The sequence below is a fragment of the Phasianus colchicus genome, chromosome 2 (assembly GCF_987193195.1).
Source record: "Phasianus colchicus chromosome 2, bPhaCol1.hap1.1, whole genome shotgun sequence".
In the NCBI taxonomy this organism is placed as follows: domain Eukaryota; kingdom Metazoa; phylum Chordata; class Aves; order Galliformes; family Phasianidae; genus Phasianus; species Phasianus colchicus.
In genome coordinates, this window is record NC_143437.1 from 17,295,604 (window position 1) to 17,314,730 (window position 19,127).

The 19,127-nt window shown below is 37.0% G+C and overlaps 1 protein-coding gene and 1 long non-coding RNA gene across 3 annotated transcripts; both read right to left on the bottom strand.

Annotated features, from left to right (window-relative positions):
- Nucleotides 1-295: 295 nt before the first annotated feature.
- Nucleotides 296-1,605, bottom strand: LOC149918870 (uncharacterized). Its single transcript, XR_016464623.1, has 3 exons — nt 1,260-1,605; nt 524-638; nt 296-398 (listed from the first exon to the last, which is right to left on the bottom strand). It is a non-coding gene; the product is annotated as an uncharacterized LOC149918870 (long non-coding RNA).
- Nucleotides 1,606-3,339: 1,734 nt separating this feature from the next.
- DNAH14 (dynein axonemal heavy chain 14) lies at nt 3,340-12,439 on the bottom strand. Of its 2 annotated transcripts, none has more exons than XM_031599781.2 (9): nt 12,291-12,439; nt 11,662-11,829; nt 10,644-10,756; nt 9,537-9,664; nt 8,436-8,564; nt 7,464-7,597; nt 6,589-6,753; nt 4,768-4,880; nt 3,340-3,494 (listed from the first exon to the last, which is right to left on the bottom strand). In XM_031599781.2, exons 1-9 carry the CDS (start codon nt 12,297-12,299, stop codon nt 3,422-3,424), a joined length of 1,032 nt encoding a protein of 343 aa, XP_031455641.2. In that variant the 5' UTR covers nt 12,300-12,439; the 3' UTR covers nt 3,340-3,421. The 2 variants fall into 2 exon arrangements, with proteins under 2 accessions (XP_031455641.2, XP_031455632.2); XM_031599772.2 differs by having other exon boundaries at nt 3,345-3,494; nt 9,510-9,664; nt 12,291-12,438.
- Between the last annotated feature and the right edge of the window lie 6,688 nt (nt 12,440-19,127).

The following is a 19,127-nucleotide window of genomic DNA, read 5'->3' on the forward strand; positions in this document are numbered from 1 at the left end:
ATATTCTCTTGCATCTCCATCAGTGTTTATGCCTTACCAACCATAAATCTGCTGAGCTTCAATATACGTACATTATTGTCTTCGATTTCATTATTTGTAGACAATGTGTCATATTAATCAAGTCATCAAAATACCGAAAGCAATCTTCCTTTTAGTTCAAGTTTCTGTCTTTGATCATACAGTGTATTTTGTAGCATTTGTTCCTACAACTTATTTCATTTTATTTGCATACTTACTTGGAATGGTATTGAAATCTTTCAAAGAGATTTCTTTTTCTGTTGTTGATTCTGATGTTCTCAATTTAAATATTATCAGTCATTCTAAAATAATAATACAAACTGTCTGCTGCAGGATTACACTTGGGACATTGAGCTAGGAAGAGACAGAAGACTCACCATCTGCAGATTTAACATCAAGAGAGCAAAAACTGCAAATTTTATTCTGTACAATGAAAATGCCTAACTCTTAAGAGCAACCAAATGCTTACTTAGAAACGTTAGGATTTTGATGGGGTAAAGATTACCTTAACACACTTGCAATTGCAGTGTTCCTGAAGCATGCTCAGTCATACGTAAGATGAGATGGAACAAGCAGCTCAATTTCAGGCAATTACTTAAATGCTCTAAATTACTGCAGCTCTGAAAAACAGCATTATCAAAAAGATACTACTGCAAAGAGCACCAAATTATTTTCTTACATAAGAAAGTTCAACTTGTTATATTGCACAAACATTTAAAAATATTTTAAAGCCTGCTTAAACGAAACATATTCAGTATTACTTTACCTTCAAGTTTCCCCTCAATGTTCTGTTATTATAGTGTTAACTTATCAGGACAGACACTGCTTTGTTTTATATAACTGTGCACATACCTCTGGGGCTTAAATATAGACTTGCTGAAATTATTCTTCTACAGTTGCCACTTAAGTCACATCTCTTTGTCTTTCGACACATGCACAGTCTACTCCCAGAAGTATTTCCTGATGGGAGTCATGATTTTAGGCAGTTTTCCTTCTAGCTCATCGTCTCTTCCAGAATACTGCACTATTTTATGTCAAGGCTAAGGAAATACTGACAAATGTCAGTACTGCCAAAATGGTATAATCTAAGCTGGAAAAGAACTACTAAAAAAATTGAGGACAAATGTATATATTTAAATATATATTGATACATAAGTAAAATGAATAGCATGAATCATAGAATCAATAAAGATGGGAAAAGACCTCCAAGACCATCCTGTCCAACCCTAACCCATCCCTACCAACGTTGCCCACCAATCCATGGTCCTCATTGCCACATTCATATGGTTCTTGAACTCCTTCAGGGACACACTGAGTAATTCAAAACCTGAGGATATAGACATAACAAAATGATGCCAAATGTGTCTTAAGTTAATTGATAACTGCTTCATAATGACACCGTTAAAATAGTTTGCACTGAGTCCCAGGAAGGACCTGTGAGATGACGCTGTGCATTTGGTTGAAGGCATTGAGGTAATTCAAGGGAGGGTGTCTCCAGAAAATGCTCCTGAGAATAAGATCTTACATTCAAGGTCTGTGGGTGAATATGCACCTAAAAAAGGAGTACTGTAATGGGCAGATCTCCTATGTGAGTGGTCTACAATCAAAACTTCTTATTTTTGATAATAAAGCCATTATATGGTCAAAACAGACTTTTTTTTCCCTTTTTTATGTATGTGTGAAGTAGTGCTTACACTTTTCTGTAGGAGTCAGAAAGGAGAGCCAACAGCCAATGTGTGGTTCAAGCAGGTTTGTGTTTCACTATAGTCCTTTGAAACTCAGCTTTTAATGACTCTGATGTACTGAATAGCTTAACCAAAGTTACTTATTGCATGAATGGTCTTCAAAGAGCTTTCCCTTGACATCACATTTAAGAAATACTAACAGTCAGAACAAATCCAGCCGAATAACTTCTAAATTCCTTTTCTTAACGTGTAGGGATCTAAACCAACAGAACCCTTGAAGGGGAATAACCCAGTGCATAAACAAACTGAGTAGCCAAGATAGAAGTTGCACTGTGATTTCCTTTTGAAAAAGTCTTCTGCTCAAGGCTACCTGTGTGAAGGACCAATAAATGCCATCATATAAGCAGCACTATACATAGGAATGCAAACAAAACCAAAAATTCAACACAACAGATCTATGGGCTCTGTAGGGACTGCACTCTCTTTCACCATCTTTATATTTATGGGAACATCTAACTCACAAATTTAATCAAATGCTGAAGTTTGGAGAGCTTTGACCACTTTCTGGACTACCTATAGGTTACTGTTTAAGGTTGTATGATCTCAGGATAGAAAAACATCTCAGAGGACATCTCCTTTGAATTAGACAAAGCTGATTTTGACAAAACATACTAAGAATATTCCATAGTTAAATCACTTAAAGTGTTGAATGTTGATGAACTTCTACCAATGAATATTCTGCTTTTAGGGAAAGTATCAGTATTAATGTATGCATTAACAAACAAGTCTGACTAATGCAAAGCAAAGAGAAAATATGATGTTTTTTTTCAGAAGACAACTCATCATATGTTGTTTTTATTGATTCATTCCATAAACAGCTGCTCTTAGGTATTATGTTCTTATATCTCCTATTTATTCCAGTACCTTTCCCATCTCAATAGCTTTAAATTTTGACAAAGTACTACTTGATGGTCTATATCTTTCCCACTTCACAGTTCTAATGGAAGAGAAAGGACATCAGCCCTTTTCAGGTCCCTGCTTGGCATATGAGTGAAAGATTGAATGCATGTGCTCTTAGCACAAACTTTATCATATTGATATAAGCTCCAGAAAAAGTCTCTTCACAAGACAAGGACTAATTAAAAAGTTATGAGAATAATTCTAACTAGAGGGTACATTTTCATGAAAAGGGGGAAAAAAAAATCTCATGTGAAGAATAAATAATGTCTTTTTCATCAGCAAACACAATACAAGTATCATTTATACACCAGTAATAGAAGTCTTAAAGAGAAAAGGTGTAGTCTTAAAGAGAAAGGGTTTTGTTTACTCACTTAATATATGGATGGAATTCCATCATTCACTCCATATTCAGCATAGATTTGGTGCATTCACTCTCATTTTACTAAAGAACAACCTAGTAATTATTATTTTCTATTGCTGAAAATCAAGTTCAGAATCCTACAAGGCACTAGCCAAACATCACTTTAAAGCACATTTTTCTCCAGATTAAAATTCCAGGCTCCTTCACAGCATAAAAGTTTAATTAAAAAAAAAATACTAGAGCAAGTCTTTGATGCTGTTATCAGCAGGTACTCTAGCATGTTTATAATGTTGGGGTTTTTTTGCTACATCAAGCATTTAAGGAAAAGAAGATACACATTGATTAAGTGTGCATCAGAGGATTCTTTAATTCTTTTCACATGCACAACCACCTGCATTCAGGCTGATTTGCTCCTGTTCACCTTGCTTCTTCCAGCATTGATTTTCCAGTGCAGAAAGAATTTCTTCATTCTAGAAGCAACGGAAATAGTTATTTATGCATGCAAAGTTTGCAGACCGTCACAACTGCTGCCACAACAGCTCATTAACAGCACTTAACACTGTTGGAAGACAGATGCAAACGTAGGCAGCCATTTTCTGCCTTTTAACATTGCCTCCTCACCTCTCCAAATACCTTAATGGAGACATTTAATGTGTAGCTAAAGCCTACTGTTCTTGCAAAATGCAAAGTACACTAAGACACAAGTGTTAGCTGGTATTAACCCAAGTACTAATATGCCATACTAAAATACCATAACTGCAAAGGTAATTTTCTACACCATAAACATCATTCTGCCATTGCCAGTAACGAGGCAGAACATTCAAGCTAACTGTGCCTGATATAGCAGAGACAGAAGAGGCAGAATGTGTTCATTATAGTTCCAGCTTCCATGGGTAGACAGCTTTTAAATCTTACCAGTCTTCCAAACATTCCTATTGTACCATCCTTAATTCTCCAGTTAATAATATACGTAATGAAATAAGGTCATGATTATTTGGTCGGTTTTTAAATGTGAAATGTGCTCTGGCAAAACTAAAATGCATTTTCAAACAAGGAGTGAGAGATGTGATGCCTTCATTGCAATGACTGATGCACATGCAAAAACTTGTGTGCGCAAATTGCACACGAGACACACGGTCAAAGAACCAAAACTGAATAACTTTCAGTAATGTTGCTTAGATGAAAGCCAAAAATAAATCAGAAACAAGTATCTGCCATTAAAAGGGAATAATAGTGAAACAAACACTTAAGAAGTGGATTATTAATACAAGTTTCTGCAGGAAGATAAACTTCAATTACCACATTTTCACCGGTTTCCAAAACAGCTGATCAAAGGAATCTGAAAACTTTACAAGTAAATGTTTTCTTCTATTTTACACCATATGCTCTGCTCGAATACATTCTATACAAGGTGAACGGTATCTGCTATCTCATACATTCTATGTAATGTGAAAGGTAGGGAATGAAAGAATTAACTTTCCTCTTAAAATTTAACATATATATAGAAAGTAGAACCAGAGATGTTCTTACTTTTTCTAGCGTTACATAAGCAAGGAAAAAACAAAAAAATAACAAAAAGCAAGAGAATTTTTGGTTCATTCCGTATTTTGAGTACTCTTTAAATTATTGAAAATGCCAATGCAGGACTTAACACACTATTAAGCTGGCATTTCATCATACAGAGACAAGTAACATTATTAATGGAACTGGTTAACTTCAATTATTCTTTTCTTATTCTCTTACCTGAAATTGGAAAATAAGTTCAAGTTGAGTAACCTGTAATACAGATGTCTTTCACGCAGCCATTGTGGTACTGGTGTGGCCTCCATTTCTCCTAATTTCTGGTTTACATGAAACTGGGGTGGGAAGAGAAAAAGGAAAAAGAAATGTTACACAGCTGCTTGTTAAAATAATTCAGTGTTTTCTGAATCTTCGTTATCACATACGTAGGACAGAAGTACTGATGACCTTGGCAGTGGCAACACAAACAATACTGAATAAGATGAAAAGAGAATAAAAGCCTTTTGGAAATATTTCCAATACAGCATGGGCAGCTGTATTCACCTGAAGGATGCTCAACATGCTGCCATTTGTCAGCAAACTCCCCAAAAAACTTTCGTTAACCTTTCCCCTATCTTTCAGGTAGGAAAAAAGCATCTTAAAGTAATAACATGCTAAGCAATCAGATTTTCATTCTCCAGAGAGAATGTTCACTCCCGTACAAAGGGACATAAAATTTCAAAATCGTAAATTAGTTTATTTCCTTTTCCAGTTATGGACTAGTGTCTGGCTGGCACAAATGCAGTAAACTGGCAATGGAGAGATGCCCTTATATAGGAATTTTCATTATCATCATTATGGAGTATATCTCTTCATTATAGGAGCATAAGAAAGGGAAAATTGGGTACTAAGTGCTAAATAATTGTTTAGAATGAATCATTCTCTGGTTTAGCCAAAGCAAGCAATTGATCTTTTATTACAAGACTTTGGAACAAATAGCTTTGCCTTTAAATCAACATCATATTTCAAATTTACGTACTATAGCAGGCATCCCGAAGGCAAAGAAATAAGTTTGCAGCCTTGTTTTCCCAGACAGGTTGCCAACATTTACGCCCTTCTTCCAATCCAGTTTTATAAAAGCTCAGTACATCCACTGGTAGCAAATACATCTCCCCCATTTTGACTCAAGTAATTGCATCTGTTTCTAAGCTGTGCCTGTAATTGTCTGACATTCAAATAATGTATCATCTAAAAGTTTAACTTTAGCAGCCAGCAACAATCCAATTATGTACATTATGCAAATTATGCAATTATCACTTCTTCCATGCAAGGTTGGTGTCATACTTCTTCTAAACTTCGCTGATGCTTAGGAGAACAAGGGATTGAAAACTGAGGAAGAAATCCAGTTTCCCTCTTTACAGAAACATTTAAGAACTGATGAAACCTCATGCAATGTGGTGATCATATTCTTAAAGGATATTATTTTTAGTGTTTCTTTTACGCATATCAGTAGTCTGCACTCCTGGTGAGATGAATTAGCTCTCTGATCTGACTGAAAATTAACATGGCAAACAAAATGAATACACATATATAAAGTATTTTACTTCACTTTCAGCTAAGTGATTGAGATTATCCAATCTAGTCACCAAGAAATCATCAATGCCAATGCAATGGAGAGGGCAGCTTAGAGCCCAGGCTATCTGAAGGCTTATATAGGTTTACACAACCATGAAAGCTCACTCTGTGAGGAGAATATACTTCAGTATTTTGTTTCTTTGTTTTGGTGGTTACGCTTAGCTGGTTACTTATGGAAACGTTGACAAAACTAAAGAAAAACCAATCAGTAAGTCACAGAGAACTTGCCTATTCACAACACAAAGAATAAAAGAAAAATGAGTAAAAGGATCATCAATGTTAAGCCCAAAGCCAGCAGAAGGCTCATCTTTAGGAGGGACTGGCAATCTATTCAATGAAGAAGGCAACATAACTGGGATTCGGTAATAAATGAAAAGCAAAATGTTCTTTCTATGGAAATCTCCAGTTTATTTTTGTACAATCCATTACCTTAGACACGAATGATGCTGTAATAGTCCAATATTCTTTGCTGTGCATAGCTGTATTTGTAGAGACAGCCTGTAAATTGTATGGGTTGTAGGGAACTCGAAGATTGTTTTTGTATTTTTGAAGACAATACATATATTCACCACTATCTCTTGGCAATAAAGGTCTCTGTCAAAAGATAAAATTATTTATAAGTACATACATAATTCATTTTTTCATGACGACAAGCTGTACGTCTCCAGATTATAACATGAGAAGAAAAGGTACTCGATTCTTCTAATAATAAACAACACAGAATTGACCAGAAAGCCATGCTATTATCATCACTTTTTGAATTCTATTATTTATACTCATAACAATTATTTCTCAGTTCTTCCAACTGCAAGCTAAATGTTACTTTTTCTTGTTGAGAAAACAGTCTCATGGGATCCTATTAGCATACTGCAAATTTTTAAATCCAAACTTGATGAAACTTTTCTGTAATTTCACTACTCCATGTTATCTTTCTCCACCTATAAATACAGCATATGTGTTTGTCTTTGAATGCAACAAATAAGAGAACACAGGAGGTGCCTGTTTGGCCACAGGAAGAGCAGAAGGCCCAGTCTCACTCATAGGCCTGATGCTTGGTGTGTCTGATCAGGACAGGCATGGCCACAGTTCTACTTAATGCTAAGAGATCTGAGCCATGGGAAGCACTGGCTAAGTGCTAAGTTCCCGTAACCGCTATGCATCCAGAGGATGTAAGGCTCTAAGGCAAAATGTATTGTTTTCAGAGGGGAAAAACTTCCAGGAGATAAGTCTTTTAGATATGTAACCAATGCCATTTCTGGAATGTGCAGTTCCATAGGATGTGGAGAAGGGAAAGCAAAAATCACCGTAAGTGCGAACTTCTGAAGCCTGGCCACATCAGCCTCTCTAGCTAAATGCTCGCAGGATGGTAACTTTGTTTGCCAGCCAAGTTTGCCACGAAGCCTCAAAATGTGCATTATAATGTCATCATCAGTTGGCTCTGGTACATCAAGAAAAGCAAAGAAAAATAGTAATTTCTTTTGCCCTTAAATATAAAGCCTTTTGATTCAATGCATATAATAAATATGGAGCATCAGCGTAATGACGTTCAAAATAAGGTGAAAGATGCTGAAAACACGTCTCAGAAAGTCTCTCTCAAAAAAAAATAACAAGTTGTTATATATTCCAAACGTATTTTGCTGTAATTGAAGAACAGCAGTTCAACTGACTTCAAAGTAATTTCATTTTCCAGTGATTTTACACTAATATTTGGTGTATTTTACACAGCAAAATTCAAAGTACTCACTAAAAAAAAAAAAAATCTGACTTACTGCCCAAAGGTTTTACTTAAGTCTAAAGAGAAAAAAGTTAGCAAAAAAAAAGAAGAAAAAAATATATATATCCACTTGTGGTACCAGTCCCTCCCTCCCAGTTTTCAGAATCAGCAACAAAGATTAACAGAGAAGCAATGTTCAAAATCTATTTTTCTCCATGATCATCTTGGAAGATAAGGAGGAAAACACACCTACTACTCTTTGAGAATCTTTTATTTAAAGTAATTTTTAAAATGTTGCTAAATATCAATTATAAACAACTTTAAGTATTAAAGTACTGCACAGAAACAACTTACAGTACAAAATCAGTTATGAAAAATGTGGTGAATATGGAAGATGAAGTTGTCAGACTTTCCCCTGCACACATACTTTTACTCTAAGTGCCGAAGGATGAGGAAAGGGAGTAGCAGTTGCATATATTCTTTATTATATCAATGGAAATCTGACAGAAATGGACACACAACTATGAGCACAGTCATCCCCACGGGGCTACCACCTGCATACCTGTTTCATCATATGAATAAACTTTTGCTCTTATAGGCTTCTTCAGAGAACATTCAACATTTGGCTGCTCACAAACCTTTTTAAGGCAACTTGGTTCCAAAACAGACTTCTGTATTTCAGTCCTTCTATCTGCAAACAACACATTAAAAAGGAAAATATTATGCCTTGAAAGCAGATCACTATGCACAATAATTATTTAATTCAAATTAAGCTTGCTATAAATTTACATCTCTACAACTTCTACTACCACTCAAAATACATGACAGTCTTAATATTATTTTTACAGAGACATACACACACAAGACACTATTTTTGTTGAAAACACAATAAAAATATACAAAATATCATAAATCGGCATCAGGTACTTCAGTATGGTTGGATAAGAAGTGTAATGCTTATTTTTGTATTCCATGAGGTGAGACATCCACTTTCATCATGTGCCAGATGAGAAGGGCTTTGGCTCTGTTTATTACTAGAAATGCTTTTTATCCATTCTGAAATTGAATCTACATAATCCACCTGGTGGTCCTGAATGAGCAGGGGTAGGACCAGACCAGCTGGCTCCAGAGATCCCTTTGGCCAGCTGCAGTCAGTTTGAAACTTGTGATGACATTTGAAGAGCAAGTTTTTGCGTGCAGTTTCATTTCCCCATACTTACAACTTCCATCAATTATGATTTTGCGTTTTAGAAAGTTGATCTCACTTCATGGTTCAAGAGAATCCAATGTGATCACAGGAAGAAATGAGAAACAGCCATATCCAGGGGGAAAAGCCTATTCAAGAACCATTACATGGCTTTCTCATTTAAAGAAGCTTGGAATAGATTAATCTAGACTGAAAAGAAGTGTGGATAACTGTAATTGTTTAAAAACACAGTAACACATACTCATGCACTTTGCAGTTGCCAAACAGAGGTAAAGTCTGTGTTCCATCCTCACTATCCCATTTTTACTTTATTTTTTTCTTTTTTAAAGATGCCAGCATTTGCAAGACTGTTTTGACATATTTATAACGATAAGGAAAGAAAGTCATACTTATTACTACTGCACGTTTCTGTCATTTTATGGACTTTACCATATAGAGTTGAAGAAGGTGATGTACCGCTATTGTCCTCGGAGGTTGTGGATGCCACTTTCACTATGCTCCTCTTCAGCTCCATTGCCTCATGGTCAGACCCTCCCGTGGGCTGACAAACAGATTCTTCTCTTTCCTCATGTTTTTTTGAGAGTCTAAAAACAAGCAAATGTAAGGGGAAAAAACCCCGAAGATCCAGTCATACGGTAAAATAGAAAAATCAACTAAACTATTACTTGTATCATAGTATGCATTTATGATTAAAGTGCAGCTGTCCTTTGGTACAAATTTAGAAGTTTATTGTTATAAAATATACAGTGAGGGTGACATCAAAATTAAAGATGTTCTCCAGACCTCGACATCTCCCATCAGATGTTAGAGGCAAGTGATCAATTTGTCCAAAATCCACTGTGAAGAAACCAATGCATAAAATTACCCCAAGGATAAAAACAACCTGACTGTGGCTTTAATCCAACCCACAAAATTCAGGAATGGAGGTTTGCATGTAAGAAGGCATTCCTGTCTCTTCAACATGGGAAAACTGCTTTCCTTTCTTACCACCTGTACAAAAAGGAAAAGGAAACCAAAAGACGGCCCACGCCAGAGGTCAGGGGATTACAGGCTTCTAAAGCTTTCTGCTCTGTGTAGCTGTTGAGAAGGACAGCACTGGGAGATTCAGAAAGGGAAGAAACAATGAGCCTGCTCTTCACGAGTTTGACTCGTATACAGCAAAGCTGCAGCCCCAAACATCCAGAATCCAGTATTTATGGATGCTACCATTAAATCCGAAGTATACTCATCTTTGTGCACTTTTACATAGACAGGTGAAAGTAACACAGTATATAAGAATAGTTCTTGTAAATTTCCCATTTTACTAGAATCAAAAAGTACAATGCAACTAATCTCTATTTCTTTTATAATGATTTGCCTGCACTTGTCCAGATTTTCATGGACATAAAGAAGATAGGTCTCTATTACAATCAGTCAAAATTATAACGGTTATACCAGAGTGTTAATCCAGGCTTCACAGAACTCACAGGGAAGCAGTCACACAAGTCAGTCCATTGCTGTTTCATATTTCAACTAGCAGAGAACCAAAACTTATCACAAAGAGAGAAATATGAGTTTACATACACTTTACTAGAACACACACCACCTTCTTCATTTATTTCTGCTGTGTGGTTTGTTTCTGTTGTTGCTCTATAAACTGCCGTGTGAAGAACGGAGTACTTCTCTACTGGAGATGGCTGGGAGCAAAGAACACCAGTGTATAACTACTGAGTAAGGGCTCACGTGTTATACTCCCCAAAACAACAAAGAATAAATTTATCTAAAAACTACGCAAAATGTTTTCAAAAGTTAAAGGATACCCTAACTCAGCTTTCATTAAAGAACATTTCTTAAAATATATAACATTTTATGTGCGTGAAAATTACTTATAAAAAAGAATCCTGATAAATAGCTTAAAAATAACGATACGCAAAGCACTAAAATTAGTATCTAATGTTTTCATACAAAGTCACATGTTAATACTTCTTTTTCCATCAGCCCAAGCCTGAAATAGTTACAACCTTCAGAAAAAGAAAAAAACAGATTTTAAATTTAGAACAAGGAACCATAGTTTTGCAGGAAACTTGTGCCAAACATTCAGTGAACAGATTGCCATTAATCATGGAAATTAGATTAATTTACTGGCATTATAGATGGAGTAGTAGGTTAACATATATAAAACATAGAGGACTGACTTCTGTTTGCATATTGACTTCACCCTTGTGCAACAGAACTTTGCTACATTACAGGAATGACTTGGATAAACACTTTGGACCGTATAAAAAAAAAATCTAGGATAAAATGAGTCATCATGCAATGCCTCTGCTTCAAATTTGACAGCTACAGTTTACTGCTGTGAGAAGTATTTTAATAATGACTTATGTAGTAGCATATTTGGTAGGAGTAATTTAGTAAGGTGAAGCTATCTGCTAAGTCTGCTTTGAAGAGACAGAGGGTAACAAGTCATGAACGAATTCAAAAGATTTTACTTTTTTCTATCTTACAAAACACCTCAATATGCCCCAAAGTGCATCAGAAAACAAAATCTGTTCTGTAAACAGTAATTCAATGCTGATGTTGTTGCAAACATGCCCATTCTCACCAGTTCACTGCTGCCCTTTGTCCTGATGCCTGGCAGCCCACACAAGATACATCTGCATTTTGCCATAAGCAGCACCTCTGACCTCTCTGCTTCAAAACGGAGACGAGACTCTAACTGTTCTTTCAGCATTCTGTTTTGCCCATCCATCTGTGGTTGGTATCCTTTGTCCTAACAGTAAGAAAACATCAACTAAATGATATCTGCAATAATGACCGTTTCTGCGCTGTGCCCTTAAAGTGAACTTCACACTGGAGAAGACCTGCAGGCACCAACAGAAATCAAGTAGCGTGGGAACAGTTGTGGATATTAACATAGGGAAACATAGGATTTGTTAGTCCCAACCCATGTTACAGATAGATACCTTAGAGCCCATGCACATCAAAATATAAACATAAGTGCTAATAAAATAGTGTGCTGGAAGCTGAATAAAGATGAGGCTGAACATCCAACCCCACCTTTAAGATTCATACACGTAAAACAGTTACTGCATCTTAATGAACTAATGCATAGCCAGTGGATCACGAGCATATTTTAGCACAGCAAAGACTGAGGTGAAACAGGCTACCCAGACTGGGTCAGGTTTACCAACAGAAAAACACATGGTCATTGGGAACCCTGGCCTTGCTCACCATCTCCATGGCTGTGATGTCCGACCAAGGGCACCTGTGTGGGATGGGCAGGGTCTGCAGAGCTGTAAGGGGTGATGGCAGCCCTCACCCCTCTGCTGTTCCTTCTCCAGTTACTAGAGAGCCGTTGGGGCCCAGAGGGCCAACGGCTGTACCTGCGGGCCCTGCCTGGCCACGGGTTGGCTGCCCATTGCTTTGTCCAACCCCAGTATCAACATCTGAGCTGCCAGCTGAGTTAAGCTACCAGTTGTAAACCTACGTATTCACATAGCTGTAAACTTATGTATTTACACAGATGTGAGAGAGCACATAACTAGCTGGGGTTCTTTTGCAATAAGCTTTTCTATGAATTCCTTGAACTTTCCAGCCATGGTTAGTGGATCTTGCTGGTTAGTTACTCTTGCTGTCTGCCAGAAAGAGGGAGTCAGCAGGCATGTCACAGTATTCCTGCTGTGATTGCACCTCTACTTCAGGGTGCTTATTCTTTAGTAGTCTATAAAAAGCTACAGAAGTTTGTTATAACTCTGTAATATATTCAACGAAAAAAAAAAAATAGTTTGACAAAATTGATTTTCCATTTTTTTCTGATGCGTTTGAGAAGTTTCCACCAGCTCTTGGATTTTCCAATTGTAAACGGCTTAGTTAACTTCTTTCAATAGTTTCAAGATGACATGAGTAATGTAAATACTTGGATGAAGTAATCAGATGTCAGTACACCCCCACCAAGCTGGATTTTTTTAAAGATAAAACTGCTCAGTACTTCGATATCTTGAGCCCAGTCCACTTTTAAGTTTTCTTGAGCTCCTACTGCACACAGATCCTATTCTTTCACTTGTGTTTCATTAATAGTAAAATTATAACAGAATTAAAATAACAAAGTGTATTTCAAGAAATGGAAATAGATTTTATCTGGATTACCAGACACAGCTGGATATCTATAGAAGATAAGCAGTTTGCTCAGAACAAACTCAAGCATACATGATTTGACTATACAAGGCTTTCCTAAAGATTTAAATCATAATTAACCCTTCATTTGCCAATCTGAAACCATTATACCCAAACAAAATAAGATCTTTTTAATCATGTCAATATGAATAATTCTGACTTGGTGAGTGAGTAATAAGTGTCACAACAAAGAAATTGAATCTCAAATGATACAAAAAATAAAATCCATGCACTTATGCACAGGAGATTTACATGCAGAGCCCCTGCTGAAACTACTTGTTGTTATAAGAACAAGAAAAATTGGAATTCTGAAACAGATTTGCCAGACGTAAAAATATGTGACCTAATCAATACCTGCAGATTTTTCTGTCTGTTTATAAATGCTAGGTTTTATGAAAGGTTCAGAAAGGAATGACTCCTGAGAATGGGGACTTCCACTGTTATCTCATTATTCTAGGACGGTTTCAGTTGAAAAATGTTCACTTTTAATCAAAGAATAAAACTCCTTTTCCTAAATGCTACTGCTAAACTGGACGCAATTAATTTTAGTAGCAGTTGCCACTACATAAGCTGGCAGAAATAATTCCATGAATCTGGTTAATAATTGAAACCAGAAGCATTCTATGTGGCTTTTACATCAAATGCAAATGTTTTATTTCTTTTTGTAACACATGCTTGTATTTACACATTTTCTGTAGGTTTACGAACAGCAATGTCTTTTTGCATGAGACTTTTGTGTCCTCTCTGTGCTAAGATAAATAGCATTACAGCAACAATGACTGAAGGGTAACATGCTCCAAACCAAATAAAGTGAATGAAATTAAAATTAACTCCTGCTGACAAAGTTATAGTTTGCTAAAGCAAGCACTCTGCTTTGTTAAGAGAGATGAGGAAATGCTTTAAAACAATTTTCACTGTAAAAAATTAAAAAACAAATCTAAGGGCAAATAGGAAATGCTGGAAAGGTTAAGGAAGTTCTAAGAGGAGCCATTTTTTCCCACTCTGATTATAAACATATTTAAACATAAATCTCACATCTTTAAATAGACCATTCTCTGGGTATAACTGAAAATAACAAGAGCACATTAATCAGCAAAGCAGCCTTGATCCACCTGAATCCTACTGATTTTTTTTTTTTAATTATATGGAATTCTGTCATGATTATCAGACTCATAGAATCTTTAAGGTTCCAACTGCCAGCCCATCCCCACCAATACTGCCACTGACCTTGTCCCTCAGTGCCACATCCACAGTTCCTGAACACCCCCAGGGTAGGTGCCTCCACCACCTCCATGAGCAGCCTGTGCCAGCAATTCACTGCTTTTTCAGAGAAGAAATTCTTCCTAATGTGTAGCCTCAGAAGGACTCTTTATAGCTGACATAGATCCCACTGTACTGAAAATCCCAGGAAAGACATGAATAAATAGTGTTTTTGATGAGTCCATAGCTATTTACAATTCTATACATACATATGCACATACATATATTTACATACACACACACTCCTATAGCAGTTATATATATAGGAGTATATAAAAAGAAGTATATATAGAAATATATACATATATCCATGCTATAGGAGCATGGATACAAAAATTTTTTTACTCCGTGATATAAAATCAAGAAGCCAAAATCAAATGCAATGTACTGGCAAAAAACAATACCCTTTGTGAAAAAAAGAGCCTTTAATATTTTCAGACTTTAATGCCCTTCACACGTTTAGGCAGTCTCAGGATGGATAAAGACAGGTGGCTTTTCAGTAGCTGCAGCAAACTGGATTCTCAGAACTCTCCTGAAAAGTTTCCCTGCAGGCTGAGGGGACTTTGCTCCATATTCTAAAAAATCCAAATTCTTATTTAAGAGAAAAATGCAGTGAGTATATTACTTGAATAAACACAGGATAATAGGTTACAGACTGAAGTGTAAATTGATGGAGGTAGAGAAAGGAATAAGAGGGAAAAGTGAAATTATCACCGAAGAATACAGATGTGGCATACACATGAAATAAATAAAGCACCTTAAATAAACCAGCAGAACATCCTAAATTCATTTTATAAGGTGAAAAATGAAAGCCAACCATGCACTTTGGGACCAGCTGACACACTCAGCCCAAAGCTTGGTTTAGAATGAAGCACTGGCATTGTATTTTTGTCTCTGTCAGCTGCAGCTATTTCTTCACAGGGAATCATGTGGTGAATAATCTGAGGGCTTCTTGAACTCCAGCATGACCTTCCAAGAGGAATTTTGAGAGCCCCTGAAGACCTGTACAAGGTTTGAACACCCTCTTCATCCCAGAAGGGAATCTAAGCTTTTTTTTCTGGAATTCTCACTTGGTAAATACCAGCACCAGTACACTGCCATGATACCAAACCAATATTAATACTGGGACCATCTACAATAGTCAGATCTCAGATGGAGAAAACGCATCTATTTCAAGAGAAGGAAAAATAAAGTTAAGGAATGGGATGGTGCCCTTAAACAGGATGATATTAAAAATGTAAGAGTATGTTGCACTGACATGGAAAATTTTGAAGAAGTCCATAACTTCTCTGTGTAAGAACTGAAAAGTCTGCAAACCAGACTGTTCCCTGATAAAAAATTCATCATTGTCCTTATGAAACATCAGCAGTACTATTCTGTACTCTTTTCCATATGAATTAAATACATCTATTATTCCATTATTAATGTTTTAGTCACATATCATTATTTCAATATGAATTTGATTTATGGTTTCTTCCTTATTGTGAAGGTGTCAGCAATATGGGTAAAGCCCATTGGAATTGGCATGCAGGCCATTACTCCTGTTGCTCAGTCCCTTCCATTTTCTAAACAAAATTCAGGCTATGTTGAAGTCAATGCCAAAATAATAATGGTAATAGAAAGCCCAGGGCAGAACTGTGCCTCCCTCTCTTCTCTGAATTGTTTTTTTTTTTTGCCCAAAGTTTTTCCACACACAAGTTTCTCCCTGGTAGAGGAAGACCTTGCATGTGCACTTTCTCTATCACTTTTGAGCTGTTACATCTGAAATCAGAGATATGATCCCAAAAGGCTGGGAATTCCGTGCTGTACCACTTGTGTTCTTTCAGGTATTCAGATGCTATGCAGCAGCAATTACTCCCATAGATAGCTCATCAGACTTGTTAAGCTTAACAAAAATGAGCGGTGTGAAACACTCAGCTGTTTGCTCACTGCATGAATGAGTCTGAAAGGAACAGGCTGCTACAGTACAAACAACAAATACCAAATACAACTACCAGCAACTTTCTAGAGAACGACACATAACCAAGCAGCCTGAGCTCAGAAACTTTGATTAAACAGTGAAAGGAAACCAAATGAAAAACAACTTTACACCTTACTTTAATGTCATGCAGTGTGGAATTTCTAAGTAGGTAAACATTTAATAACAGATACCAAATGATCAGACTTCAGTTCTGACAGCAGCAGGCTCCTGCAATGCTTATATTTACCTTTATTCTGTGGCACAGGACAGCTCTGACTGCACATTGAAGTCAGGAACTCAGCTTCAGGGCCACACTCACCACCATGGCACTTTGGTAACTGCAGGTTCCCCAGGCTCCATACTCAGAAGTGAGCTCTCTTGCAACTCAGAAACATACATAAGAAGAAAGAACACATTTTTTTGTTGTTTTAAAGCCCCCCTCCTACTCACCTGTTCTCTCGTTAAGTGGTCATTTACCTTTGCCCCATCAATTAAGGTTTCTTGACTATCTTTCTGCTTTCCTTGGCATCTTGATTCTTTTCTCCTAATTGCAGAGCACAGAACTTGCATTTATTTATACCTTAATCATCAGGTCTCCTTCTAATTCAGACACTCACTGGATATTTGTGGGATGTGCTTAGATACTGCAGTACTACGCAAGGCAAAGCATCTAACTAGCCTCTTTTTATACAACAGTAACTCACTCTCTCATACTCACAGGAACTGCACAGCTGCATTTCAACACGCAGTTAAGACAGATCATAAGCTAAAACTACAATTCCTATGTAGCATTTCCTAATTTAAACCATTAATATAGTTAAAATTATAATAACTTAAAAAAACCCAAATCTTTAAGTTTTGTCAAACGTTTCCTTTGATTTCATTTACAGTGTAAGAAAATAGCTGGGTTCATGCAGCACTTGAAATCTTTTCATACCCTTCTCCCTCCTGGAAGCTGTCATTCAGCCTGGGATAAGAAGCACAACGCACGCATTAGCATTCAGCGTGCGCTGCGACAGTGACCGACCGTCACAGGCGGTTTTAGTAGAGACAGGTGGATTAAACTCCATGGGAACACAGAACTTAATCTGGGGCAATAACGGATGAAATCAAATCAGAGGTAAAGAAATAAATAAATAAATTACATCCTGTTTGACCACGCGGATCTACATGAAAAATAACATAACCATCACAACAAGCTGTAAATCATGTAACGAGTCAATGACATCATTCTTGTAGTCTCCCAGAGAAGGCTGTTGGGCATGGTTAGGGGACAGCTGATAACTTTGTTTAGGTCCTCCATTACTCACTGCTTAATCTCAGGAATGTCAGATGTCATCACTTGATGGAATGAACAACCCAGATCACAAGTACACAGTGTCCATTCTGTGCAATGAGGAGTGTCACTGGAGATAATGTTTGTTTGCTTCTCCATACAGGAAGATATTAATATTTCTCCCATAGAAGTTCTCTCCCTGAAGATAACCACCGCAGTTCAAATTTTCTCATGTGCAATCATAGGAAATTTTATACATATTTCTTCCTTCATGTTATCCTTCCAGCTTAGAAACACTTGCTCTTTCAGATCTAAGTGGTATGTATTACAAAGTGTTGTACTTCTATTAGATCAGGGTTGGAGCTAGTACAGTAATCAGAACTACATCAAGACATCAAGATTTCACAAGTTATTTTCTCTAATAATGCTCCTTGTCTTGACAAAGTAGGCTACCTACTCTCTTTAGAGCAAATTCCCACTCCAGATAGGGAATCAGAGGTTGTAAGTCATGTTTTTACAGAATCACAGAATGCCCAGGGTTGGAAGGAACCTCAAGGATCACGAATCTCAACACCTCCGCCACATGCAGGGCGACCAGCCTCCACATTCAATACTAGACCAGGTTGCCCAGGGCCCCATCCAATCTGGCCTTGAACATCTCTAGGGATGGGGCATCCACAACCTTTCTGGGCAGCCTGTTCCAGCACTTCACCACTTTCACAGTAAAGAACTTTTTAGACTGAATATAAGGAAGAAGTTTTTCATAATAAGAGTGGTGAGTCACTGAAACTGATTGCTCAGAGAGGTGGTGGGTGTCCAGTCCTTGGGAACATCCAAGGTCAGGCTGGAGGGGCTCAAAGTACCCTGGTCTGCTGTAGGTGTTTTTGTTCAGTGCAGGGGAGTTGGACTAGATGGCCTTTAGAGATCCCTTCCAACTCAAATGATTCTATGATTCTTTGAGGTCCTTTTCAACCCAGGCCATTCTATGATGGCAGATGAATGAAGCAAAAAAGTAGGTGACCATAATATAGATACAGAGAGTTTTTGCTCTGATCAGCTGAAGACATTTTTAATGTAAACATACAATAATAACTGAACACCATTTACACCTCCACCTCTCATCATTCACCCATTCCTCTTGACATCTAAACAGCCCTAAGTACAGAGCTCCATGGATGCCGTATCTCTTGCCATTAATTTGTTGTTTCCTCATGAGGTCTAAGATGAGCTGTCTGGCTTTTAGTAGCTGTGGATATTCAGAGAGGAACACAAATTAGTACACTAACTACTCAAGGATGAGGAATTTTCTCCCATTAACGCCTAATGATCAGCCCCTCCATACTACATTCCACTACAGAACTATTTTACAGACTGCATTAATTATCACCTCCTTCATCTC

Excerpts from the sequence above, each read along its gene's own strand:
- DNAH14 (XM_031599772.2), bottom strand. Across the intron at positions 9,665-10,643 it reads GGTGTGTGTTCTAGTAAAGT|ACTCTCAAAAAAACATGAGG; the intron begins GTATGTAAACTC and ends GCTTGTTTTTAG. Across the intron at positions 6,754-7,463 it reads TTCAGAAGTTCGCACTTACG|AGACCTTTATTGCCAAGAGA; the intron begins GTGATTTTTGCT and ends ATCTTTTGACAG.